The 27,878-nt window shown below is 58.7% G+C and overlaps 1 protein-coding gene across 1 annotated transcript; it reads right to left on the bottom strand.

Annotated features, from left to right (window-relative positions):
- Positions 1-502: 502 nt before the first annotated feature.
- Cic (capicua transcriptional repressor) lies at positions 503-27,829 on the bottom strand. The gene is given in 22 exon segments (XM_035449205.1): positions 503-1,489; positions 1,570-1,701; positions 1,866-1,997; positions 2,083-2,237; positions 2,336-2,604; positions 3,034-3,353; positions 3,457-3,747; positions 3,836-4,002; positions 4,110-4,231; positions 5,311-5,501; positions 5,588-6,356; positions 6,359-6,829; positions 7,067-7,170; positions 7,470-7,695; positions 7,788-7,990; positions 8,768-8,933; positions 9,015-9,197; positions 9,295-9,424; positions 9,519-9,753; positions 9,838-9,987; positions 21,584-24,376; positions 27,710-27,829. Coding segments are annotated over 21 exon segments (7,566 nt in total). The 5' UTR covers positions 24,366-24,376; positions 27,710-27,829; the 3' UTR covers positions 503-1,121.
- Positions 27,830-27,878: the final 49 nt, after the last annotated feature.

The following is a 27,878-nucleotide window of genomic DNA, read 5'->3' as shown; positions in this document are numbered from 1 at the left end:
ATCACCCCCAAGCTGTCCCTTCAGGGAGCAGTCCCAGCTGATACTAACTTCCTGGTGCCCTGGCCCAAGTTCAGATGCCACTTGAGACCTTCCACACCCTCCACGACTAATTCCTGCGCACAAGAGGCTAACTCTGTCTCAGGTGGACTCCTCTCCTGGCAGCAGTCAGTCACTGAGGATAGATAGCCCATGACCCCAAATTGGCCTCCTGAGTTGTGCCTCTTGGAATGTTTGAGTGAAACCAACTATGACCAGTAGTGGTAAAGTACCTTTCTCACAGCACACGGTCTGTCTACCAAGCTGCTGCCTGCTGGATAGGCAGGCGGGCACAGTTCTCAAGACTGCCCAGGCTGCCTCACTCACAGAGGCAAAGATGTCAGCCCAAAGTCCCTTGACCCTAACAGGCTATTGATGGCATAGTGGCAGTCTTGGAACTGCCCCATGATGGCCTGGGAAAAGCAGCATGGCAGCAGCGCTTGAGAAACACGCCGGCAGCCACGGGTGTGTTAAACGGCTTTAATCTCGGTCATTGCGGCTTCTCGGCACAGTAAAGAAATATTGCACATGATCAACATGTTCTGTTCTGGGGACGGGGGACAGTGGAGGGGAAATCACCTTCTTAGAAAGTACAACCCAAGTTGGGAGGGCAAAGGGTGGGGAAAATCCTCCCCATGCCTGTGGCAAAGTGCAGGAGCCCCCCCCACCCCAAACTAACCTGAGTCCAGCCCCTCTGGGGAAAAAGGGGGATGCATGAACTCCCCACTACTCCACAGGCATCTCCCTGTGGCCCAAGGCTCACACTATTATCCTCCAGCTCGCAGCCCTCACAGGAGCCACTCTGCATAAAGTACACGGGAAAAGCTCTGAAGGTCACACACTTCAGGTTATGTACAAGAGCTCTGTGGAGGGAGTCTGTGCCTGCTGCCCTCCCCCCCCCCCAGCAAAGGGAGGGAAGAACATATACAAGGGGAACAGGCCACAGTCCACGCCAGACCGGAAAGGACAAATGGCTTACTGGGGAGGAGGTAACTATCCCACTGTCTGGCCCCCAATCCCTGCCATCTCTACTGTCCATATCCTGAGGGGGGTACTGTAGGTCCTGGGATCTTTTCAAGAGCCTCTCACCTGCCTGTGGCAGCTGTGGAGGGGCCGGAGGGAGGTGGGGAGGGTTGGGGAGCCCCCTCCCAGCCAGGCTGTCCAGGCCCAGGTTCTGGGGGTGGAGGCAGTGGAGGGGCAGTTTGGGCAGTGCCAGAGTCCGAGCCTGGAGAGGTGGGATCAGGACCCCCAGCAGGGCTGGGAGTGGGGACAGGAGTAGCAGCCATGCCAGTTGGGGGTGGTCCGGGGAGAGGGGCCTCAGCCCCAGGGGGCTGCTCTGTGGGAGTGGCTGCCTGCATGATCTTCTGTCGGACCTCTCGGATCTTCAGCTGCAGACACACCTTGGATGGGAAGATGTCTGCATAGCGGGCTTGGAAGGCTGCTGTGGCCTGGGCTGGGGACAGAGGACGGTGAGAGAGACGCGTGGTCAAGGCCCCATGCGTGAGTTGATTGATTCCCAAGAGCCTCTCTCACCTGATGGGAAGAAGCCATGGTCCTGGAAGAGCTGCATGACCAGGGCCCTGCGTTGGTCCAGGGTGCGCCGCAGTGAGGAGTAGGGCACTTTCTCATACTCCAGCTCCCCGAGCACGTCCTCAGTCTCAGTGCCTGCCCGAGCAAAGGGAGGTTGTTCACTCACGGCTCCCTGCCATCATCTAGGTGCCCACCAAGCCTTGCCAGCTCTGAACCAGGTCAGTCTTGACTGAGCCTGTCCCCACTACCCTCATGATACCACTACTCCTGGAAGCCCTTGGTCTCCTCAACTCTGGCACCTGTGCGGTCAAAGGTGAAGATGTCACCCTCGCACTTGGCACTCTTCGGGGTGTTGGGTTCGGAGCTACAGCTCGAACGTCTCCTCATCTTGCGCTTGGGCGAGGTGGGGTCCTCAGGCGCCGAGTCCAGGTCTGGCCAAACAAGCAGACTGAGCTTTAGTGGAGGCGGCCCCTGCTGTGCCCCCAACTCACTTAGGTGCCAGGGCTGCCGGCCTACCAGTGGAGTTCTTCCTCTTCTTGCGATAGGAGCCAAGGATGGCCCGAGGCGAGGTGGCCAGAGACTGCAGGGTGGGTGAGGGCAGCACCTCCTCTGGCCGAAACTCGGGCAGCTCAGCAAACCGCTCTTCAAAGTCCACTTCTGACAGGACCCTGCTGGAGGGCCAGCAGGGTCACCTCTTTTGTCTCCACCTGCAGCTGCCCCTTCTCCCATCAGCCCCAGGCAGTCCTCCAGGGTCCCAGCCCCTGCTCACTTGTCCACAGAGTCAAAGGTCTTCTTCAGGGGTGGGGGCCGCACCTTCATCTTCTTCACAGAACCAGTCACTTCCTTGCGCTCAGGTGTGTCCCCAGCTGCCCTCCCACTACTGCCCTCACTGCTGCCACTGCCACTGCCACTGTTGCTCCCACTAGGGACTGTCGCAGGAGCAGGCGCTGGGCTGGGAGGAGCGGGAGGCTCCCCACGACTCTCCAGGCCCAGCCCAGGGACTCTCCAGTCTGAAGATGAGCTGGGGAATTTGCTGGCCTGGGGTGGGGACAAGCAAAAACACTGGGCTTAGAATTAGAAGGACTGCATTTTAAGCCAGGCCTTGGTGGCGCACGCCTTTAATGGGGAGGCAGAGGCAGATGGATCTCTGAGTTTGAGGCATTTTAAAAAAGAAGTAATGGGAACTCGTGCCTGTAATCCCAGCACTCTGTATTGCCAGAGTGTTAGACCAGCTTAGGCTACAAGAAACCCAGACTCAAAAAGGGAGTGGGGTGGGGAGATCATGAGCCAATAACCAGGAGCAAGATAAAGCAAGATGAGAAGTGAGACAAGCCCTCGGCCTCTGAAGGCCACAATACCCAGAATGCAGACCCCAAAGAGGATGAGACACAGCAGACAGGCAGGGACACATGGAGGAAAAAAGGACAGAAAGTGGCAAGCAGTGCGACCAGCCAGTTAGATACTTACAGTCTCAGGGCCTTTGGTGCCAGGTCGCTCCTCAGCAGGCAGGGGTGGCGGGGGACTGCTCCGGGCAGCAGGCCAGGTCTCTGGGGGAGGTGGGGGGACTGGGGGCGGGGGCTGCCCCTCAAGCTCTGATTCTGGGGCAGCTGGTTCTCGGGCTGCACCAGAGTCCAGAGACTGTCGGGGTGTAGGTCCAGGCCGCCCAGTGGTGCCTGACTCAAAAGACCCCACGGGAATGCTGGCGATGGCTGCCTTCACCTTCTGGGGGGCCTTTGGGCTGGGCCTCTGAGCCTTGGGAGCCACTAAGCTGTAGGTCATGGAGCCTGCTGGGAAGGAAAGGAACATCTACTGAGCCAGGCCTCACTGGAGCCCACCCCCTCAATTCTCCAACTCCCACGAACCGTGCCCCAGAATTTCCCCGACACCCACCTGTGGCACTAGGGAAAGGACTAGTGGGGGCTGGAGTGGCAGTGGCAGAGGCTGGTGGGCCCTTGGGCAGAATGGTAGCAGCAGGTGGGGTGGTGCTGGTGGCCACAGTGTAGACCAGGCTTGGAGGAGCTTGGGAAGGTGGGCCCAGGGGTGCTGAGGTGGGTGCGGGGCTGCCAGGGTAAAACGCTGTTATGACGGGACCTCCAGGGGCTGTGCAGGCAGGAGGCAGCTGGGGGCTAGGCACAGGTGACACGCCCACCTGGCCAGGAGCCAGCAATGGAGCTTGGCCTGCTGGGAGAACAGAGAAGGGGGGGGGAGGAACCAAGTTAGGGTCTGCAGCTGTGTCAACCCCACCCCAAGTCCCCAGGCCAGCCCTCACCTGAGAGCAGGGGCTGTACGAAGGCAGGACCACTGGGCCCCAGCGATGTGAAGCCCAGAGCTACAGAGCTGGTGGGCCCGTATGAGGTCACTGTTCCAGCCTGACTGCATGCAGGACTGGTACCCAGAGGCAGAGTGTGCCCCCCTGCTGACTGCACATAAGTGATCCTGTCACAGGAGAGGGGAGGGGAGGGGAGGAGTGAAGTTAGGTGGGCTGGTCCTACCCACCCCTGCTCTGTCACGGAGTGAGGAAAAAAGGACTTAACCCGGCTCACCTTGTGGAAGAGGGTAACAGGACCTTCTGAGGCTGTGATGTGGGTCCCGGCATTGTGGCTGGGCTCAGGGGTGGCACCAGACCGCTAGGTGTGCTCACTGGCACGGGAGTCAGCTGGATAATCTGTGGGCAGAGCACCCATGGGCTAGAGCAAGACGGGACCCAAAAGGAGGACAGAGTGGACTGAGGCCTAGAATGTAGGCTAAGCAAAGGCAGAGAACTCAGGACCTGAGATCAAGCCAGTAGAGAGACCACAGACAAGGAGAAGGAGGACCTAGATAACCCACAGATACCGAGCACTGAGGAAACACTGGGCTGCAAACAAACAGCAGGGAAAACAGGAGGCTGCTCACAGATTCTCACTGCTGAGCCTGCTTGCTTCTCTGAGTTCCAACTAAAATGTTTCTTCTTCACCTCCCTCTTAGGATACAGATCAAACTCCTAGGCATGTTTTCCTAGACACTCTGGGCTTTCTCTGAACAGCCTCAACTTTTGTTTTTCTTCTATCTTCTAAGACTTTATTATGCCTGAACACACACACACACACACACACACACACACACACACACACACACACACACACACAAATACATGTGCACTGTGTGTACGCAGTGCCTGTGGAAGCCAGCAGAGGGCGTCTGATTCCCCAGGAACTGGAGTTAGAGATGGTTGTGTAAGAACATGGTGCTGGGAACCCAGGTCCTCTGCAAGAAGAGCAAGTGCTCCCCAGTCTCCCCCTCAACCCTGCCCCTTTTCTGAGAGAGGTGAGCCTGGAACTCATTGTGTAGAAGGCTTGCCTTAAACTTACCCAGATAGATGTCCCCTTGCCCGTTTACTGAGTGCTAGAAGGAAATGGGTGTGCCACCTAACCTAACCCTGCCCTAACTCACTTTCTGCATCAGCTTACAGACCTCCATTGCTAACCCTCACTCAAAAGGCCTGACTTTCTCACTTCCTCCTTCCCAGCTACTGCCAGGGTTTACAGCTTGCATCGTGCCCTGTTGTTTTTCTCTCTCAAACACTTAATAAGTGTTGGTCCCCAAGCTTCAGATAAATACATAAATGAAAACACCAGTTCAAGTCCCGGAGGAAAAATGGCAAAGAACACAGGAAAGGTGGACAGTGACACGGGTTAATAGGAGGATGACACGCAACAGTGAGGAGAGGCGAGAGGCGAGGCCACTACCGAGTGAGTGCCTTACCTTGCTAGGTTGCTGGGCACCGTTTTGGACAGGTACTGAGAAAGGCGAGCTAACCAGGGGCAGTGGCTGGCCAGCCCCTCCACCTCGAACTGACGACATGCTAGGGGCAGCCAGGGGAACTAGCACCTTCCCAGGAAGCAGCTGGGCTGAGCCACCAGAAGGTGTGGCCTGGACAGGAGAAACTGATTGGGCTAAGAGGGGCAACAGAAGAGAAGGTTACAAGACGACCAAACAGGCCTGTGACCCAAATCCTTACAATAGCCAGCTCAGGACTCACCTTTCGGGGGTGGGGCGGAAGGTACGGACTGCAGGATAGGGATGCCAGCAGTGGGTGCTGTAGCAGCCAGGACCTTGCCGTTGGTGGAGGTGCCCGGAGGGAGGGTGAAACGGATGCTGGTGGTGGGTGCAGGGCCACTGGGAGCTGCTGCCTTGGTCCCAGGTGCTGGTGCTGGGGCGGGTGCCACTTGAAGCTGCTGGGGCAGTGTGGGCAGGATGTACTGCACCTGGGTGATTCCCCCTGCCTTGCCTAGGGCACCTGGCTGCAGGATGCCCAGGGGTACTGGCCCATTGGGGCCACTCCCAGCACTTGCTCCTGAGCCTGCAGGGGTCGCACTGCCTGGGGCTCCCTGGGCAATAAACTGAACAGCAGACGATGCAGGAGCCCCATAGCCTGGGGTGCCCACCAGCAGGTTGGTGACAGTAGCCGGTGCCTTCCCCACAGTGCCCAACAGGGGTCCAGCTACCAAGTGTGGAGCTGGTGAGGTGGCTGCTGCTGACTTCTTATCTGAATACACTAAACTGACACCCAATGGGGAGCCCCCCGGCACCCGAGACCCAGTGCCCATTTCAGTCCTGGCACCTACGGTGTCGTTGGAAGATGCCTCAGCCCGGCCAGAGGGGGGAAAAGGCTTAGAGGCAATGGGCACAGGAGTGCTGCTGACAGGCCGTACCACATTGGTGACCATGGTGGCAGCGGGGCGGGACAGAGGGGCTGCTGGAGCCCCATAAGCCAGGGCTGGGGCTGGGGCTGGGGCTGGGGCTGGGGCTGGGAGGGCACCCGTGTGCCACTGCCCTCCCGTTCCTCCTTGCTGGGGGGCAGAACCAGTGTCTGCAGAATGTTTCCTCCTGCACTGGGAGGTGCTGCAATGACTGAGGGCCCCGGCGCCTCCAGGCTACCAACACTTTCAGGTCTCTTGCGCCGGAAGGTGGCAGGATCCGTAGGAAGAAACCGAGTGGCTTTGGAAGGTGTTGTCGGGCCCCCGGCTCCAGGAGGTGGGGGCCGTAGTGGGACTGCTGTGCTGCCCTGGCCAGACTCCTGGGTCTTAAAGGTTCCAGAGCCCAGTGAAAAGGAGGTGGAGACTGAGGTGGAAGCAGGTGAGGATGACGACGGGGTGGGACCATAGCCTTTGCCGAAGGCTGCAGGTGGATCCGGAGGGCCTGGAGGCTCAGGGTCCAGGGTTGGACGGCAATGGGTAAAAGAGGAGCGGATGACAGGTGAGAACACCTTACGGCCAAAGCCCTGGGGTTAAGGAAAGAGAAACCCGTCAGGGAGTATAGACAGATGGGTCACTATGCCAGGAACCCCTGCCTGCGCGTCCCTGTGAGCTGAAGGCCAACGTGTCCTGGGTGTGGACCCAACTGCCCCTGAGCCAAGAAGCTTGCTTTCCTCAGACCCAATTCTCCCCCTGGGTCAGCCGCCAAGGGTGTTCTAAGACTGACAGGACAGCATCGCACCCCAGCTCCCAACAAAACTCACCTTGTTGCCCTCTGGGTCCTCCCCAGAGCTGTCCCCACTCTCACTGTCAGTCACCCGTTCCTTGCACTTGAGATCAATGTCAGTGGTGCCAAAGCTGTCATCAGCTGAGGAAGCAGAGAACAGTGTGGGGAAGGCACTGAGCACAGAACTACCCAGGAGGAAATAGTCTGGAACACAATCTGAGCTCTGGCTTCATCCCCGTGTCAAGCAGACTACCTTGTCTGCTAATGACACCCATGTCCTTGTGTTTCCTGCATGGCTGGGAGCTTCCCTGACCAAAGCAGAATTGACAGTATACAGCCACAAACAAACAGAAGAGAACCAACTCAAGGAGCCGAGGGACCTGGATTCTGGCCACCCCGAGCCTTTGATACAAGGCCCCATCAGGCCCTGTCCCACTCACCGATGACATCATCGTCCCCTTCTTCCTCACAGATGACCATGCGTTCCTCGTCACTGGTCATGTCCTCACTGGCTGCACGCTGGGAACGAGAGGCTCGGGAGGGCAACAGTGGGGGCCGCCCACTAGTGGCCAAGGTACCTCCTTCACCAGGAGCTGCAAAAGACCCTGGAGCGCCATACTGGGAGGAAGGCTTTGGGCCGGAGTATGACGTAGGGCCAGACACCATCTGTGGGATGGGTGACAGGGAGGGTTTAGTTGCGTCTGCTGCTTCACGCAGCCCTTCCCTACCCCACCTCCCGGGTGACCTGGGCCTCCAACCTGGGTCAGTTCTTGCAGTGCTTGGCTGTCTACTTCCCCACCATCAAGACTGTGGACCCCACTGTGAGAGAAGGCTCTGGGTCGGGCTGAGCCAGGCCCCCCAACCGTGTGTAGTCGTTCTGCTCCACAGGGGCCACTCCCTGGAGGCTTGGTGTCCGAGCTCAGGAGTGTCTGGGCTGCAACGGACAGGAGCTCAGAAGACACTGTAAAGCACAAGTTGTTGGGGATGTCACGGAGTCAGGAAGCCTCTACCAGCACCTGAACTGGCCCAACTTTCCACAGAATGTTGTCTAGGTCTTGGGCAGAAAACAGGCTGGAGACCCTGAGACACTTGGTGGAGATAAAGCACCTGTCTCCAGCCCAACAACTCCTCTCTGCCAAGTTTCTGTCCTCTGGGCCTGCAGGGAGCAAGCCTGTTCCTAGAAGCATTCTCAGAGTGAGCAAGCCTGGACATTGGTCCATGAGGTCTTGGCTAGTTAGTTAACCACTGGCCTGTCTGTCTGAGCCTTAGTGTTCCTATGCGGGAGAAGCAGGAAGATCCCCCACTCTCATAGAAGGCCATAGCCACAGCATTATAACCCCCAAGGTACCCTAATGCAGGGCATACTGAGTAGCAACTAAGGTCTCGGGTAGCCAACCAAGCTGGGGTTTAAATCTTGGTTGTGGCCCATGACGTTAATCAAGTAACTTGGCATCTCTGAGGCTATTTCCTCATCTGGAAAAGGGGTCTGATTTTTTTTTTTTTTTTGAGCATGTAGTAAATGCTCAATAAATAGCAGTAGGCAATGATTTGTATTTGGGTCTCTTTTTTTTGCATCTCCCTGGCTCATTCACGAAAAAACAACTGCCAGTGCCTTTGTGGAGGAGTCCTCAAAAGCAACAAAGACGAAAAGTTGCTCAGGCAGGGGTTGAGCAAGCAAGGGGAAGGCTGGCAGCCCTCAGGGAGAGGTGGCAGGGGGAGAGCCAAGGAGCTGACTAACCCCCAGGGGCAGCAGCAGTTCCCGTCTCCGACATGCTCCGTTCCCGCGTCTCCTTGTGCCCTCCTGCCAGCCCCAGGCTCGCGGGCTTGGCCTCTGAGCTGGACTTCTTTCGGTCCTTGTTGCACCACTTCCAATCTGGGTGGGCCTTGAAGTGTGCCTCTTTCACCTGGCAGGAAAGGGCAGGGCGACCCTTCACTCAACGCCCCAACCGACAACACTGGGAAGAGCCAAGGAGAGGGACAATTACCTGGAAGGCCAGATCGTGGTATTTCTGCTTCTCCTTGGGCCCCAGGGCATACCACCACTCTCCCAGGATCTTGCTGACAGTCCGGTTATCCTGGTTGGGGTGCCGTTGGTGGACCAAGGCCCGGTGCCGCTTGCTGAAGATCATGAAGGCATTCATGGGCCGACGGATATGGTCCTTTTCCCGCTGCAGTTACCAAGGTCCAGAGGACGGTTAGGACTGCGGTACAGGCTTGGGGTCCGCAGGGGAACAAAGCTTGTCAGGCATAAAGGAAGCACCTTACCTTATTAGGACTCCGTCCATCCTTCTCAGAAGATGAGTCTCGTTCCTTGGGCAGAGCACTCAGGGACTGGGTCCGGCGCTTTCCAGGTGGCAGGGGCAGCTGAATCTCGGGAGACATGATGGAGAGGAAGCTGTGGGGAGCATCAGGGTCAGTGAGGGGCATACACACACGCACACACCCCCACCCCAGCTCCCCCAACCTACACCAGGCCCTGGAGGACTCACGCGTCATCATGATCACTCTCTGTCTCGCTGTCCAGCCGGGACTCTCCTGGGGGGCCAGGGGCCTCCTCCTCAGTGGTGGGAGGAAGACTTTTACCAGGATCCACACTCCCCACAGTGAGTGGAGGTCCAGGCCCTGGGCTCTCAGGGCATGTGGCTCCAGGAGGTCGCCCAGGGTCAGCGCTCCCCGCCCCTCCTGGTGGTTGCTCATGAGCAACAGCCGCCGATTCAGCAGGTTCTGGGAGCAGAGCAGTCAATCAGAGGGGCCCCTGGGCTACCTGGACCCCCATGCCCAGGCATTCCCACAGTCCCTACCCCTTACCTTTGCTCTGGTTAGAGGCCACAGGGTGGCTGGCAGGTTGCTGGGCCTCACTAGGCTGCACAGAGGGGTCTGGCTGGCTGGGTGCCAGGAAGGGGACTAAGGAGTGCCAGGGGAACACAGCCACAGAACGAGGTTCCACATTTGTCCACACTGTGGAAAGGAGCCGTGTGAGCCGGGCGCCAGGAGAGCTTGGCCCTAACCTCCACCACAACTTAAGCTCATCCCAACCTGTGTGAAGTGGCTCCACCCAGTCTTTATGCCCTTTGCCTCTTAGGTCAGTCAGTCAGTGAGACATCACTCAGGAAAAAAATATCCCTAAAAGGTCTCTAGATTTATTTTAAAAAAAGGGGACAGAAGCAGGAAAGACAAATAGTACTCATGTCCCACTCCTCCTTCCCAACCTCCACCAGCCCTGCCACCAGGGACCAAGCCAGAGGAACTGGCTCCTGCCACAAACCAGGTCACTCTCAGCTGCCATACCCCACTCTGATGTCCTACCACCTTTGCAGGGCTGGACAACCCTCCCACAACTAAGGCATTACATTCTCAGCAACTACGCGGCCACTGGACGCGGCCCTCACCTTGGCCTCACACTCCCCCTTTCCTGATGGCCCTATTTCCTCTTCTGTCTCTACTAGTGTCCAGGGCCTGGAATCTCCATCAGCCCCATACTGAGTAACACGCCCCCTGGCCTTCCCCCTCCCCCCAAACCAGGCCCCAGAGGGCTAGACCTGCCCTTCCTGGGTGGGGTCCAGGTGGCTCCCTTTTGTCTCCTAAACAGACTCCAACACCCAGAAAGAAGCTTCGATCACTGTAAACCCCGGGGCTCATCTCATGCCCAGTGTCCAGTCTCCTTGCCCAGAAAGATGGAGGGTGTGGTAAACTCCTCAGAAGACAAGGCAGGGACAATGGGACAGAGCAGAGAATTGTTGTGAGCCTGCCCAGTGGAAGCTAAAGTGCCAGGTGTTTCCTTGAGGTAGCAGACAGGAAGATAATTCTATCACCAGTTGGGATTTTGGAAGGTCCCACACTGAGGCACAGCTCCACCTGAAAGCTGGGTGGGAAAGTGGGTGGTCCCTCAGTTCCAGCAGGGACCACGCCTGCTGGGACTGAGCAGCAGGGCTATCAGTGAGCTTCCCCACACTGGCAGGCCGCAGGCTCCAGGGGAAGTGGAACCAGCAGAGGAGAGAGGCCCCTGCTCAGGGGGAAGAGAGAAGGAGGGAACCGCCCTATCTCTGATATCCATCATTCCCTGCCTCCCCCGGCTCCAGAGAAGCTGACCTGAGATGACCCCACCCCAATACCTTCAGAAATCTAGCCTGGGGGAGCACTGTATGAAGAACTGGCCTCAAGATCTGATTCTGAGGGGCTGACAAAGAAAAGAGGGAACAGGGATGCATAGAAACAAAACTGGAAGGCACTCAAGATGCCTAAGATCCCTGGCCCCCACCCCTAGGTACCCTACAGCCAACTAGAGACGCCAACCTCAAGACCGCCCCGCAAGGCCCTGGATGTGTTTCTACCTCCACAAAGATCTTTCTCATCAAGACCCCCTACCTTTCTTGGAAACAGGGAGGGAGTGGACAGGCCAAGCAGACAATGGGGCAGTCCTTTGGTCCTCCGCTCATGCTAATGTATCACCCTCCAGGTGTGCCTCTCTCCCGCCCTCTCAACTCATCGCCCCACAAACACTGCTGCCCAGGGTCTGTTCTGAGCCACGGAGCTTCCCCCAGCCTGTCCTTGGACCACTACTCCAAGAAGCCCGCTCCGTGTCCTCATTCCACACCTTCCCCCGGCAGGACTCCAGGCTGGCCCTAGGCTAAGCCAGACTCCAGAGCCTGTTTGCTACTCTGTAGCCCTCAGCACCAATCACAACCCATCTGCTCGTCCCCGTCGTCACCGAAGCACCACACCTGTCTCCACGCACGCCCCGCTCCTCACCGCCACCGCCACCGCCACCGCGGGGCTACCCTCACACCTGCCATCGCTAACCACTCGGCCCCGCTAGGCTCCAAACTTTCTCTGCCACCCCTCCACTCTTCCTCCGCCGTGCCGTGCAGGCATCACTCCCAAAGCCCGCACTCCGCACCTCGCGCCCCGACACCTTGACCCCCGCAGCCCCAGCGCGGGACGCTACTGACCGAACATCCCGAGGCCACGCGAGGCCGCGCCGGACGCGGGGATCAGGGGCCTGTGGGCCGAGTACATGGTCCGGAGCGGCGGGAGCCCGGCAGGGGCTCGCACCTCCTGAGCGGCCGCCGCCGCCGCCGCCGCCGCCGCCGCTTGCGCCGGGAGGCCGCGCCCGTGCCCCTGCTCCGCCGTCCTGCTCCGCGCCGCGGCGCGCGCGCCGGCGGCGGCGGGGGCGGGGCGCGGGCGCGTGCGCGGGGGCGGCCCCCGCCCTTCTCCGCTGGCTGGCTGGCTGGCTGGCTGGCTCGCTCGCTCGCTCCCTCCTCCCGCGAAGCTCCGGCGGGTAACGGCTCTGGCCCCCGCGCGCCGGCCGACAGCGCCGCCGCCGCCCCGCCTTTCCGGGCCCTGGGCCGGCGGCCGGACACCAGGTCGCCCTCGGGTCCCGGGCCGAGAGACGGGACTGGCGTGGTGGCTGGCGTCCGTGCGCTCCAACAGAGCCCCGCGCCGAGCCACCGCCGCCTCCCCGCCCGCCACTACTACGCGCTCCCCTCCCCCGCCGCGCCCCCCGCCCCTTCCCCGCTTCCCCGCGGCCTTCCGCGCAAACCCGGCCCCCTGCGCCCGAGCCCATTGGCTGCTGGCGCCGCGCGCGGGTCAGGCCCCGCCGCGCCCACCCCCATTGGCCGCCCCGGGGGAACGTCAGTCATATGCAAATAAGGGCGGGGCGGGGCGGACTCCGGTTGGCTCCGGGCCGGCCGGGGGCGGGCCCGCAGCGGGGTGGCAGGGAGGGCGCACTGCAGCAAAGGCAGCCCGCCAGGGGGGCGGCCCGGGGTGCCGCGCCGGGCAGTGGCCAGCGCGCGCGGGCATCACGGCGAGCACCAACTGCGAGGGGCTGGGCAAGTCATCCCTGAGCCCCGACTCCAGTCCACGGGCGCGCGCAGCCTCCTCACACACAGATTGCCACGCCACACCCATTCTCGTTTACACACCGCTACGGGCACCGCACGCCCTCCGTCCTACGCCCGTGCCGTCACACACACGAAGCCATACTCCCCACACCTGCTGGCAAAGATGTAGTAGCGCACAAGTGCATGACCCTGAACTCCCTGCCCATGCCCGCCGCCACTTCACACTCCTCACCGTGCTCACGCCTCAGCAACACTCTCTCTGTCGGACTTCCATCAGCCCACACGCACTGGGCCGATCTCGGCAGACAGGCTCGTCCACTATGCCCACACTGACTCTCACACAGCCTCTCTAAGCACCCACCCCAGGTACCCCCTCCCCAGGACACACCAACTCTCAGACACTGCGAGAGGATACCACCTCCACACCCCAGGGCACCGACCCACTCCTTCGGGCTCCAGAGCCCTATGACCTGCTCTTACGCTAGCGACCCGCTACTCTGGAACTACGGCAGTGGGTCACACCACTGCCCATCTTCCATGATCACCGGGCCCCCAGAAAAAGGACCAGGGAAAGACAAGGAACTGAGACGGGCGCAGCCATGTGCTGGAAGCTTGTGTGTGTTAGCATGTTCATCGAAGTCCCACACCCACCTACCAAGGGAGATGAGCCTTACCCCCGTCGTTTAAGTGAGAAAAATGAAGTTCCAAGAGACTGGCTAAATGATGCATGACCACACAGTCAGAGCTTTAACAGCTCAGGACTCCAAGTGCTCTCCTCACGACTCAAGGTGGACACAAACAGGGAAACAAGAACAAACGGAGATGATACAGTAGAGAAAGGTAAGCAGCACACAGGAGGGGGTCTTCTAGAAAGGAGAGGTCTTCAGCAAGGGCAGGCACCCCTCCTTTTCGGGTTTCCCCAGCCCCTGACAAAGCTGAAGGCAAGGGAGAGGGCAAAACCTGAGTAACCCGATCCTAAGGGGACAGGAAGGTCTGTATCCCTCTGACCTCCAGAGGGCCAGACACTTGGCTGACAGCCCGAGGGACTATTAGGTGGCTGCCCACTCCTCTTTATGCAGCTCCAGACTCAGGCCCTCCATTACCTCACGGCCCTAGGGACTGCAATGTGAGGCTGAAATCAATGTGGCCCACTATCTCCCCACTGCCGCCCCCACCTCTTTCCACCGGTGAGTCTGAGGGAGTGAGTCACCTACTGGCAAGTTAACCCCTTCCCCACTGTAGTGTGCCAGGGGCAGAGCTCAGGGAAGGCTGTCTTGCCCACTTCTCTTGGGTGATAAAAAAGCCAAGCCCAGCACAGCAGGGAAACAGGGCCTCACATCTGGGTCGACTGCACACACATCTGGTAGAACACACAGTACCCATGGAAAAAGGCTAGGAAGAGGCCCTTTTCAGGGCAGGGTACAACCAAGTGGGGGCCCTGCCTGGCAGGGAGGGGCTGGAATCCGGGTGGGAAGGGCCCCCCTGCCCTGGGCACTAGGCCAGCCCTATACTTAGCTTCTATTGTTCGGGGTGGAAGAACCCTGGGTGGGGGTGGATTGTGAGTGAAAGGGAAAGAGCAGGTCCTATCCCCCAAACAGCTTCCCCTCTCCAGCCATACCCAGCCCTAACTGGGGCCTCCCAAGTTGGAAAGGGCTGAGGGTTTCCCTAAACCAGGGCCCCAGCCCTATCTGAGAGGAGGTACACAGCCATCCTTCACTCAAGGAAGGTACTGGGCTGGGCTAGGATGGGAGCCACCCGCTGCACCACCCCTCATCAACTCCACAAAAGCGTTAGCCCAAAACTACGTAGCTCCCAACAAAACCATCCTGGCCTGGGGACAGAGAGCCCAGACACATCCACAGCCACCTGGGGTGGTGCAGGCCAGGGCCTGCCTGCCCTGATGCCTGGGCCCACTGCCAGGGATGCTGACAGACCAAGGGACAGGCCGACTCACTCAGAACTCATGGCCCCATTTATTGAGCCCTCGAGACACCGCGCCCTCGCCAGCCACCCTTGGCTGCTCCCCACCCTGCTCTCCAGCCTGGTCCAGGCTGGGCTCACCACCCCGGTGTCCCCAGCTCCCCTCACCCGCTCTCAACATACACACCCACCTACCCACCCACCCACCCATCCCGGGAGGCGTCGGCGCAGGCCAGGGTTGCCTGGGGAACGAGCCTAGGATTGGGCTGGCAAGGCTCAACAGGGATGGGGGTCTAAAAATAGCGTCAGGGTGAGTCAGTGTGAGCCAGGCTAGGGTAGGGTAGGCAGGGGGAGCAAGGGAAAAGGAGGGAGGGGATAAGTGTGTGTTGGGGGGGGGGAGTCCCGGGGATTGGGAGAAGAGCAGAATGCAGGTGGAGAGCGGGATGGGGGCTTGGGGGTGGAAAGGTGCGAGGGCGGGGAGTGAGTGAGTGGTTGTGTGCTGGCTCCCGGGCGGGCGGGCGGGCGGGCGCAGAGGAGGGGGCGCCGCCCTGCGTTCCCCTCCTCTCTCAGCGCTCACGAGATTTTCCACTAGCCGCCTGGCCCCCAGCCAGTCCCCGGCAGGCCCTACAAAGCCGCTTTGTGCTTGGAAGGCGGGCGGGTGCCCGGCCGGCCTGACACCCACGCGGGCCGCGACGGGGCTCGGGCCAGCTGGCACCCAGTCTGTCTGGGCTGGGGGAGGGCGGAGCACCCAGTCGGGGAACCTGGCCGCGCAGGGGTTAACGACACAGAAAGGCGGGGGGTGGGGGGCGGGGGACGGGACACTCTGCCAATCGGCGGTCGGAAGGTGCGACGGTAACCAATGGAAAGGACCGGGACCGCCGCACTGCTGCGGGGGCGGCGATCTATCCCGAGGGTGGCGGGAACACGCACCCATAGGTGCCGGCGGCGGTGGGCGCGGCCTGGGTCCACAAAGCCCCAGGTGCACCGCTTTCCTGTCTTTTTCGCCAGCAACAGGCTGGGGTGGGAGAGGGGGACATTTTGCATTCGGGAGGTGACAAAGCCGACATCTGAGGCCAAGCCTGCCCGAGTGCAGCTCTGCAGCCGAAATAGGGGACCGGGGTTTCCTTCCCGCGCCCTCGTGCGGAGCGGGAAGCAGGGGCGAGGTGCGGGCGGAGGCGGCGGCGCGCCGGGCTACCGTCCAGCCGCCTGCGGTGCAGCCGCTGCCGCCGGTGGTAATGGGAGCCAGACGCCGTCGCCGCCGCTAATGCGCCTCCCTCCCGGCCACTAATGGAGCCATTAATGCCCGGGCGCCAGGGTCTCCGGGACACACGCCTTCCACCCCCCCATCCCGGCCCTCGCCGCGCATGCGCGGGTCCACTGCCCCGCCGCCAGCCGCCACGAGGAGGCAGCCTGACCCCTCTCAGTATCCGGTGCGCCAAGCTGTTAAGCTCGGAGAGAGTTGGGGTCTCTTAGCAAGACTCACACAGGCTCAGGAAAGTTCCCTCCTCCTCCTATCATCTCCCCCAAGTAACGCTCGTCCCGGGACCCTTCCTCCCGCGGATCATCTGCTGAGATCCGACCCTGAGAGCCAGCCTTCCCCTCCTCGGCTCTAAACCGCTTCTAGGCTTTTACTAGCCCGGCTTCTCAGCCTTGCTCTCAGGCTTCCCCAGGGCACCCGTCCTCCAAGCCTGGAGTCTACTGACAGCTCCAGCTCTGGCTAGCTTCTGAAAGCTAAGGCGCCTTCACCCCCTTTTCACGCCCTGAACTCTGTTTATTTCTCACACATCAATCAGTTCATATGTTACCTGTGATGAAAACCCTACCCGAACTTCCGTCTCAAGTCTCCATGAACCAGAGCTGTCCCTGACCTCCCGCTTCCTCAGAGGAAGGAACTGTCTGTCGGCTCTCCCTTGTCCCATCCTTTCCCACTCGCTTGCCCCAGGACCGCTCAGCTCAGCCCTGCCCCTGGCACACAGATGAGGAAGGATACCAGTTCGATGCTGGAGAGAAAGTGCACATTCCAGTGGGGAGACCCTGAATTTGGGAGTCAGGCTGACCAGATTCAAGCCCTTCAGCCCCTCTCTAGGCCTCATTTTTCCCACTGCTCATGGCATAGTGACATGCTGCCTGGTCTCTTGAGCTGGCACCACATGTGTCCCCTGGAAGACTGGGATGGGGGTGTTCGGGGTCATGCCCTCTAGCAGGTGGGTGGGTGGGCATGGAACCTGCTTTCCTGACACCCCCTCTAGCCGGATCTCCTAGCTTGGCCCATACAGCCCCCATCTTCCTGCCCTGGGGGAACAGGTGTATGGTGGGTGGATACCAACATTTCTCAGCAGGTCTGAGGGGCAAAAATGGACAGTTAATTTGTAACTTAAGGAGCTCCCAGGCCTGGCCAGCCTCCCTAAACTCTCTAAGAAAGGTGTGGGAAAGTGGCTGGCGTGGCTCTGCACACAAAGGCATTTGCTGTACAAGCAACCTCAATTAAGTTCCCAGAACCTATACGATGGAGAGAACTGACTCTACAAAACTGTCTTCTGGCTCCCTCACACACACACTAATTATTTAAAGGAAAAGGGGGCGGGTGGGAGACTTTAGTGTTTGGCAACTGCCCACTGGTTTGAGAAGATTAAAGAACCTGAAGCCAGTGAAGTGGCCAGCTGTGGAGCCTTACTACCTGAGTTCAAGTCCACAGTCCACATGCTAAAAGAGGTGAGGTGACTCCCACAGTTGTCCTCTTTCTGTCACAAATTCAATCTGGCACATCACACATACAGACATGCCCATTCTCATCCTTTCTCTCTCTCTCTCTCTCTTCCTCTATCTCTCCTTCAAAATAAATAAATGAATATTAAAAATACTCAGAGGCTCTGACATGCAGACTAGGGTAGAAGGCTGGTATGGAGGCAGCAAGAGGGTCTAAACAGTTCGAGAGCATGCTCTGGCAGCACACGCCAGCCATCCCAGCAGTTAGGAGTCCGAAACAGGAGGCCTGCCATAAGTTCAAGGTCAGGCTGGCCTACAAAATGAGAGCTAGTCTCAAACGGAAAAAGTATGCAAAAAGCCCTAGGTTTAATCTCAGTGTCATGGAACGTGTACATGCTTGTAATCCCAGCTCTCGGGAGGTGGAAGCAGAAAAATGAATAAATAGTTCATTTATTTATAATGAACTATATAAAGGGCTGTATAAAAAACCTTGTCTCGGGGCCTGGAGAGATGGCTCAGTGGTTAAAAGCACTGACTGCTCTTCCAGAGGACCCAGGTTCAGTTCCTAGCACCCACATGACAGCTCACAACTGTCTGTAACTCCAGTTCCAGGGGATCTGACATCTTCACGCTAATGCACATAAAATAAAGTTAAAATAAATTCTATTTAAAAAAAAATTGTCTCAAAAAACCAACAACAGGGATTCCAGACTGGCTCAGAGTTTAAGAGCACTCGCTGGCTGCTCTTCCAGAGGACCTAGATTTGATTCCCAGTACAAACAAGGTGGCTCACAACTCTAGTTCCAATGAATCTACCTTCTTCTGGCCTGAAGGCATCAGGCATGCACATGGTGCACAGATAGAACGCAGGCCAAACACCTACAGAGATTTTAAAAAACACAACAACAACAAGAATAAACAAAACAGGCTAAAGTTAAATGAAAGAATAGAGAAGGGCGGGCTAGAGGAGGCCAAGGCAGACACAGGACCCCCTAGATTAAGAGCAGAAGCCCAAGTAGGGACAAACTCATGAAGGTGTATCTACCTAGCCCCAAGACAGACAGGCAGGTAGAGGTCAAAGGTCAGGGGTCAGAGGTCTAGAAAATGATACAAAGAGCCAGGAAGAGAGAAGAGAAACACCTGGAAAAAGCCCAGGGGAAAGATGGATACATAGTGGTTGAAAGAGAGGACAATAGCACAGTTAAGTGTCAACACTGCAAAGCCACGCAGGAAGCTGGGAGCTGGGAAGGAGACCATGCCAGGAATGGGACCGAGACATCTGGCCTCCTGGGTGGGGACCACAGGTTGGTAAGGGGGAGGGTGTTCCTTTCCTGGGGAACAAGCAGGAAGAGTCAAAGGGAGGTGGCAATGGCAGCTGGCTGGCCATGCCATGAGCAGAATGCAGAGAATGCCGGCAGCCTGCCCCAGCATGTCCCCCGGAGGAAGCAAATGCCTGGGGAGGGGGCAGGAACCTGCAGGCTGCCCTGACCCGCCCCCTCACACCTGCTGCCCTCTGGTAGAGGGTAAGGCCCTGACATGGAAGGGCAAAAGGGGACAGGACTGTGACCCTATTATGCCCCTAGACAGTGTTTGCCCTCCTTGAACTCTAGAGACAGTAGGCCTCCAGGCACCTGCCTCCCAAAGGCCAGGGAGGCCTCTGGAGAAGAATGAAAGGCTGCTTGCCTGCAACCCTGAGGGCAGTCTAGATACCTCAGCATGGGTGTAGTCAGGGAGTCACTGCTCAGAACTGCCAGGACAGGCACTGGACAAGTTCTGACAACCCGGTGGCCTCCAGCAAAGGGCCTTAGTTCTACACCTGGACAACAGGGCTGGGAATCCTTGTCTCACAGCATCAGGTGGATTGGATGAAATGGCCCCAAGCCTGGGGTTAGGCACATAGTATATGCTCAATAAAGGGTTATTTTAATCATCATCATCATCACAGATGGTACTTAAATGCTTCTATCTGGAGCCAGGTAGTCTGTGTTCAAATCCTGACCCTTTCTAGTCTTAGTTGGGTGACCTTAGGTAAGTGACTTAGACGCTGAGCTGCAGGCCCCTCCAGTGTCTAACAGGATTCATCCTGCTGACTTCCTGGGGCTTTGTGAGGACTCTGAGTGAAAACTCAACAGGGCTCATGCAAAGAATGCCATGTATAGCAATGCTGGTGCTCAGTAAGCCATTCCCACTGGAACTCTTGGTAGTGAGTCTTACTATCTGGAAGCTGGAAGATTGGGTAAGGCAGAGTTGTACTCTCCCTGCCGGGTGACAGCAGGACCTTCTTTTGGTCAAGGCCTCAGTTTTCCTCATCTGGATATGACAAGAGCTCCTCCCAGGCCTGTCCTGTAGGCTTCAGCATTACCTGCAGTGGTGCCAAGCCTGCCCCCCAGCACTGGAGTGTACTGGAGTGTGTGTGTGTGTGTGTGTGTGTGTGTGTGTGTGTGTGTGTGTGTCAGGAGACATACAGCTCAGCAATGGGGGCTGTGGGCATAGAAATGGGTACTCAGAGGGTCACTGGAGACCTTCACCTGCATTTACAGATCTGCCTAAACAGAAATTCCTGCTGCGTCTACTTCTGAAATGGTAGTCACTGGGTCAACTACAATAACAAATGCAAAATGTGCTGGAGAACCCCGAAGCACACAGCTCCCAACCTCAGTAAATGAGCATGAGAGGCAGACACAGCCCGTGTCCCTGTGCCCTGGCTCTGGAGACAGGCCTAGGCTGGTGCTTTGCTAAGGGCAAGGCCTGGCTCCTTTGTAAAGTGGTTCCTCCCCCAGCCTAAGCCACAGCAACTCCTATCCACAGCCACAAACCAGGCTCCTTCCTTTATGAACTCTTCTGGCCTCAGGGCCTGAACTCTCCCTCCACAGTGCAGCTATCATCACATCTGCTCAAAGCCTTCCAAGCCTTCCCACTGTCCCCAGGATAAAATGACCCTCTGAGGTCTGACTCTTGCTCACCAATTCAGATGCACCTCCCAATAACCCCCTACTTTCAAGGGCCCTTGATTTTACAGTCTCCAGCCTTCTAATTATCTGCTTCGACCTCAATGCCTCTGCACACGCTCTCCCCCACATCTGCCTGCCTTGCCCAATCTCATCTATATGCCATCGTCGAGTCGCTGTTCTCAGGTCTCTGGCCCTCTCTCCAAGCCCCTCTGACTTTTCTGGCTGGATCAGCATCTTCTCAAGACTTGCACGGATTCCAGAACACTGACCGACAACCCCAACCACTTAGATTGAACCTGTTTATAGACAGCAGTCTATTACATATTACACCCTGTCCTCAGGACAGCCAGGCTAGGCTCACAGCTGGAGGAGTATCCAGTACCCACCTTCCAACCCTGGCCTTCCACACACTAGGAAAGGGCCTGTTAAGAGTCTCTGTCTTAGCGGGGTGCTGATGGCACACACCTTTTAATCCCAGCACACGGGAGGCAGACATAGGTGAAACTCTGAGTTCAAGGCCAGTCTGGTCTACAGAGTGAGTTCCAGGACAGCCAGGGTTACACAGAGAAACTCTATTTCGAAAAGCCAAAAAAAAAAAAAAAAAAAAAAAAGGGTCTGTCTCCCTTCTTTTACCAAGCACCAGAGCCAACCTGCCTTAATGTGATATCACTAACCTGGCCTCAGTTTCTTCTAAGCAAACACATTCTTTGCAGCCACCTATCAGTGGTGTAAAGACAAAACGAGCTAACATTTGAAATGGGTTAGCACAGGGTGTGTGTGGTGAGTGCTGTGTTAAGGGCTGGGTTTGAAACATGGCAAGATAACCGTGTGCAGTGCTTATCTTTTTGGAGGCCCAGTCCCCCGAGACCCAGGAGTGTCATTATGACTGTCATTTTGTCCCTCTACTAGCCCCACAGAGGCCTGACTTGGGGAGTGTAGAGCCTTGACAAGGGTCCCCACCAAGCAGCCTCTGATAATGCCACCACATCTGAAAAGTTCTTGGCTTGGCATGTGAGCCTCTACCGCTCCTGTGTAGCGAGCCGACCAACCTCCCCTATCACCCTCCTCGGAAAGGCGGCTGGCTCATCACTCTCCAAAGCCCAGCTTGGAAGGTAGCCCAGCCACCTACCCTCTTACCTGTTCCAGGCCTGCCCATGATGACTTCCTTCTTGGGGGCAGGGTGGCTGGGATAGCTGCTGGGCACTAGAACTGGCAACAGGGCAGCAGGTGAAGGGTGAAAGGCCACGGGCTGGAAGGGTGAAGAAGCCAGGCCCAAGGTGGGCATCGGCTGGGCCACAGCAGTTGGCGCGGCTGGAGGCACAGTGATGGGCACTGGAGCAGGCAGAGGTGGGGGCAGGCCAGGTTTCCCGCTGGCCACCCCAGGGGGCACTGCGGTCTCACGGCAACCCCGCCCAGGTCCCCCGGCCCGTGCCTCACTGGCCTCTCCAGGGAATTTGGAGGGCAGTGGCACATCAGGGTTTCGGACAATGACAGGTGAGTCCCTCTGCACAGCAGGTACCCTTCGCACAGAAGGCCCTGGGTCTGAGGTGAGTCCAGCAGGTGGGGACAACAGCAGCAACGGTGAAGGCTGGCGGGAGCGAGAGAAGGGCACAGCAGGGGACACGGCCCGGAAGCCAGCTGGCGTGGAAGGGGTAGGTGTATGGGACACTGAGTCCACTCCAGAGTCTAAGCTGTCCCCCTTGGGGAAATCTGGGGCAGCTCCTCCACCTCCTGCCCCAGAGGCCCCCAATGTCCCTGGGTGGGGCAACAGTTCCGTCTTCCTTCGACCAGGGCTAATGGGCACAGTGAAGGTTAGGTTGGTCTGGAAAGTGGGTAGGATGCCAGAGGAATGGCGCTCTCGAGGGGCAGGTGGCGGTGGATGGGGGCCCAGGTCTGGTGGTGTCAGCACACCTGCCTTTGGGGTGCTGGCGCTCAGGTGGCGGCTACGAACAGCAGTGCGTTGGATGACGGGCGAGGCATTTATGGGGCTGAAGTTGGCAGGGCGAAAGCCGAAGAGTGGTGAGGGTGAGGGGGACGGAGCTGGTGAGAAAGGCGACTGTGTAGAGACCGGTGAGAAGGAAGGCGTGCCTGACCGGGAGCTGCCCAGTGACACCAGCATCACAGCCGCCTCACACTCATCAAATTCAAAGCGTGACAGGTCGGCAGGCGCTACCAGGCGTGGGCGGGAGTCTCCTCGGGCTGCCACACTGCTGGCTTCACTGTCCCTCGAAGTCTCATCACCCCAGTCAAACTCAGTGCTTCCCTCACGGGCTGCCACACCGGCAGGCCGCCCAGTCCCACCTGGCCCACCATCTGCCAGGCCCTCCATCTCTTTGGTTCTCATGGAAAGGTGGCGGGAGCAGTACCCCCGCCGTTGGGACTCCTTCATGCAGCCATCCCGAGAGCAGAGCCGGCGCCATTGCTTGCCATTGAACTTCTTCCGGATGCCATTGGGTGTGCAGACCACATCACCCTTCTTGTATTTCTGCTGAGCAGCTGTCAATGGCGTGCGGGCACGGGCTGCTGGTGCGGCGCCCTTCTCCAGCGAGGCCACACTGCTGCTCCGGCTGCCACCCTGGCTTCCTTCCTGGCAGGGCGAAGGCTGCTCGCCAGGGCGACCAGGGCCAGCAAAGGCTGGGGATTTTGGGGGTGGTGACAGGAGCTGGGGTGGAGGCAGCGGGAGCAGGACTGGGGTGCCCAGGGCTGGTGGGTGTTTCTCCTCACCCTCCTCACAGTGAGTTCCCAGATTGCTACCAAAGCTGATGTTGGAGACCTCAGCGTCCTCTGGCTGCTTGGGCTCCAAGGAAGAAGGGCAAGGAGGCAAAGTGACCCCAGGCTCAGCCTGCTCTTCCTCTGGACCTGCAGGGTGCTTCCTCAGCAAGGCCTCAGGGTCCCAGGGCCGGCGAAGCAGGCGCAGGCTAGAACGGGTGACCCATACAGCCTCCTCAGGCTCACGGTGCAGCGGCTGTTGGGCTTGTGGCAGAGGGCCTGGTGGGCCTGGGTGGGAGCTGGGGCCAGGACTGAGGCGGACCTTATAGGCAGCTGGTTTAGTGGCCACTTCCACCACGACACCCTCTCGGTAGGCAGCCATACCAGGTTCTACACAGGTACAGACAGCTGTGCCCACCATCAGTGCACCTGGAGGTGGCGTGGCATCCAAAACCACGTCCACACCACCACCGGACATCCCGTCATAGAAAGTCAAGGCCCGGTCCCCAGGGAACTGCACACCTAGGTCCTGGCTACGGCGCACCTGGCGCACAACAGCAGGCAAGAAGAGGCCATCCCTACGCCGAGCCAGCACCCGCTGAGACCTCAGTTGCCGAAGGTCATAGCCACCACTGGTGGTACTAGAGGGCCAGGGGCCTGGACCACAAGCCTCAGCCGGCTCATCCTCCAGGTCAGCTGAGTGTTCACTGGCTGTGTCAGTAGAGGAGGACCGGGTGGAGGTGGGTGGCCGTGGAGGTACACCCAGGGCACTAGCATCCTCAGGGGTCCGCTCGTGCTCTTCAGGGGCTCCCCCCACACCGCCGCTTCCAGCACCGTGTTCTTCCACATACTTCTTCTTTGGGGCTCGAGACTTGAATGTGGCTGTCTTGCGACTGAGTGAAGGCTCCCAGCGGCCTGCCTCCCCATCTCCCTTGGGGTCCTCAGCTAGGCCTGGAGTAGGGTCATTGGGCTGCAGCTCTGGAGGTGGCCCCTCAGCTCCAGGGTCCCGCTCAGCCTCCTCTTCCTCGCCTTCGTCAGCCTCTTCTGGCCCTGTCTGCTCCTGTGGCTGTGCTTCCTCATCCTCCTCCTCTGGCTTGTCACCCTCCCCGGCCCCTCGCCGTCTCAAAGCCTTGGCCCTGGTAGCTGGTGGGGACTTGCTGCCGCTGGCAGAACCTGCAAGGCCAGGGCACACTTTCTTCATTGGCTTCATCGTCTGTCCACCTATGAGACAGGAGAGCAGCGGAGATCACCGGGAGCAACTGTGAACACCCACAGACCCAGGGCCCCTGGGGACTTTTATTTGCTGAGCTGACGGCCTGAGTTCCACGACCCACAAGGCTATCTCTAACTCATGTGAACTCTGGCAAGCATTCTGGCACCTGGGTCTCCTTGGGGAGCATTCACACACCTGCTCTCTCTGCAGGGGACATGGAACACACACACACCGGCTCCTACTGCCCCAAGGAGTGTGAGGAGCACTGAGAGTTCCCACTATGGAGCACTCACACTGTCCTGAGCCCTCTGCTAAGCTTGCTTATTTCCTCTCCCAGCAGCCCCTCAAGAGATGGGTGCTTAGCCGGGCGTTGGTGGCGCACGCCTTTAGTCCCAGCACTCGGGAGGCAGAGGCAGGTGGATCTCTGTGAGTTCGAGACCAGCCTGGTCTACAAGAGCTAGTTCCAGGACAGCCTCCAAAGCCACAGAGAAACCCTGTCTTGGAAAACCAAAAAAAAGAAAAAAGAAAAAAAAAAAAAAAGAGATGGGTGATACTACCAAGCAAGCTGTAGGGAGATGAAGAGATTTAAGATCATCCACCAATGAAGAAGCAGACTGGCTCTGAACCCAGGCACTCTAGGGCTCCAGAGTCTGTGCTCCTAACCACTGCTGTGTGCTTCCTGTTACACGAGCCGCAGGGCATGCTTGCTCTTACTCTCACCACATAGAGGGCACACATGCAAATGGACACACAAACACACATAAGCACCAAGCCACAGAAAGGGAGGCAACACAGCTGAGATGTACGTGTCTTTCCCCCTCCACTCCTCCAGGCAGTCATGCCCGGCCAGGTACTGTGGGAAGGAGCAGGCAGCTGAGAGTCCCTAGTGATGCTTGCCCACTCTCTCTGCACCCCAGGCCTGCCAGGTACTGCCATCCTCCCAGATCCTGGCAGGGAGCAGGCAGGGGCACGTTTGGGGCAAGAGCTCATACCAGCACTGCCACAGGACTGTACATGAGCACACGCACGCGCACAAATACAGGCACACGTCATCACACAGTGGGACACAGAACTGCACACCCCAGGGTTTCTCTGTCCCACTACATAGAAAGAAGTCTTCCCCTTCCCCCAACAGCACCCAGCATGATGGCTGCTGCAAGCCCAGCTCCCACTTCTGGTCTGCATGCAACCTCAAGCAAACTGGGCTGGCTAGGCAGCATGTCTGAATTGGTCAGCATCCCCAAAGACCCAAATATGCCCTCCGACTCCAGGTGGGATAAGTAGGATGAGGTCAAAGAAAGCAGGACAAGCTCGACAGGCCAACCTCACCCACTTCCTGAACAGTCATTCTGCCCGCCCCCTTTCGAGCTGCCCTAAGAAAAAAAAAACAAAAAACAAAAAAAACCCAAAAAACAAAAAGCCAAACAAAACCCCCAAAAACTTTACTCTCAAGTGACTTGGAAAACTTGAGAGGCCAAAAAAATGAGCGCAACTGTCCTAGATGCTCCCAGAAGTCACACACCATCTGAGGGCCCTCAGACCAGTCTTCAGGCTGCCGGGGATCCCAGATCTCATGCTCTCCAACTTGGGGCTTTCTCTTCCTGTGGGACAATCCCGGGGTTCTCATAGATAGGCAGAGTCTGCAGGGCCAGAAATTGGCACCAGAGTGCTCTGGAGTTAAGGCGGACAACCCCCTCCTCACCATCTCCCCACTGACCTACTAGGGCACCATTCTGGAGCCTGAGATCTGGTACCAAGCCTGCCCAAACATAAACCTTCCTACCCCACCCAGGGCCTACACGCGCACTATCCCACGTCCCTTAACCCTGTTGCCTGGGCCCGTCTCTTTACCTCAGAGCCAAACCTCTTGTTTCTTGGGGCCTAGGCTCTTCCTGTCCACCATGGCTGACTATTACCATCCAGGGTCCTGTGGGCCCTCACCCCCCTCACAGAAGGGAGAGGTGACTCCTGAAGCCCCCCGTCCCCCCCACCCCGTCCCCGGGGCCACCCCATGTCCTTTAGGGTCTCACACCCTCTGTCCCCATCCGCCCTCCTGGAACCCTCTCCTCTGCCACCTCTCTCCCATCTTGTCTCCTCCTCTACCTCTCTCCTCAGGCACTAGCCCCCCCCCCTCCTGTTACCCGCTGCTGGTCACCCCGTTTATTTCTGTAACCTATTCCTCCCGGGGTCACCCTCCTGCCGGCCATCCCCGGGCCTCCAGATCTGACACCTTCTGCCCCGTCGCCTCTGCTCTTCCTCACCCCCTCCAACTCGGTCCCCTTCCTCTCTCTCCCTGTCACCCTGATCCCGTCCTGTCACCCTTCCTCTCCTGCTGAGCAGTGCTCTGCCCCCTGCCCTCTCCCCCCCCCGTCGCTCCTCTCCTGCCACTCCCCCCGTTTCCCACCACTTGCTGCGCTCTGCGTCCCCTGACCACCCCATTCCGCCCACCTCCTCTGCCCTGTACCCCTTCCCGTCCCCTGCCACCTGTCCCCTCTCGGCCTCCAGCTCCCCTCCAACCCCCACGCTGTGTCAGCCGCGGCCCCGCCCTTCACCTCGGCCTCCGCGGGCTTTCGGGGCGGGGGGCCGTGGCCCCGGTTCAGTCCGGTCCGGTCCCTCCCCGCCCCCCCTCCGGCTCTCCCTCTCGATTCTCCCTTTTTTTTTTACTCCAACACACAAAATGGTGAATGGACCTGCAACAGCTGGAGCAACCAGCCAATTGCCGGCCACAACCCCGCTGACCGGCGCCAACCTAGACCAATAGATAGTCGCAGTCTGGTCGGCTCCGCCTACCGGCCACGAGCGACACTCGCTACCGCCAATCGTGCCCCTCCGGCAGCGCCAAGAGGCGGGGCCAAATTCCAAGACCGGCCTCCCTCCGGGACCGACACCAACCTAAGCCTACGACTGCCTGATATGCCCAGAACCCTACCTTACAACAGGTGATGGACATCTGCCTTAGCCAATTAACAGACTATTTATGCGCCGAGTGACAGATACAGTATCCAATCACCATCCGCCTTAAGCAGGAACCCAGCCCCTGTGGGGGACAGTAACCAATGAAACGCCGGGAGGAGGGGCTAAATGACATGTCCTCCAATGAGCAAGCTCGGGAGGCGTGGCCCGAGCGTTTGTTGACCAGCTGATCGCAGTTCCTGCTGGGAATGGTAGTCTTTTCCTGTATCCGGCCCGTAGTCGACAGCATAAGGCAGACTACAACTCCCATGTGACAGAGTGCTTGGAGCACCAAAGAACCCCGGCGAGGAGAAAAAGTCTGAAAGGGGCAGTTCCTCCTGAGTCTCGCTGGACACCGGGAACATCTTAGACCCAGGGCCCCGACTCACCCGGATTCCTGGCTCTGGCGTCGCCAAGTGGCTCCTCGCAGTGGCGGCGGTAGCGGCACGAGGGGGAGGTGCGAGGAGCAGCCAACCGACACCCTTGAGCCCCGCAGCCAATCAGCAACGGCCGGGGCGGCGCAATGACCTCACCGGTTCTACTCTCTTACCCTTCCCC

The sequence above is a fragment of the Cricetulus griseus genome, chromosome 9 (genome assembly GCF_003668045.3).
Source record: "Cricetulus griseus strain 17A/GY chromosome 9, alternate assembly CriGri-PICRH-1.0, whole genome shotgun sequence".
NCBI classification, from domain to species: domain Eukaryota; kingdom Metazoa; phylum Chordata; class Mammalia; order Rodentia; family Cricetidae; genus Cricetulus; species Cricetulus griseus.
The sequence above is the reverse complement of the archived record's forward strand: the minus strand, read 5'-3'. Positions and strand labels throughout refer to the sequence as shown.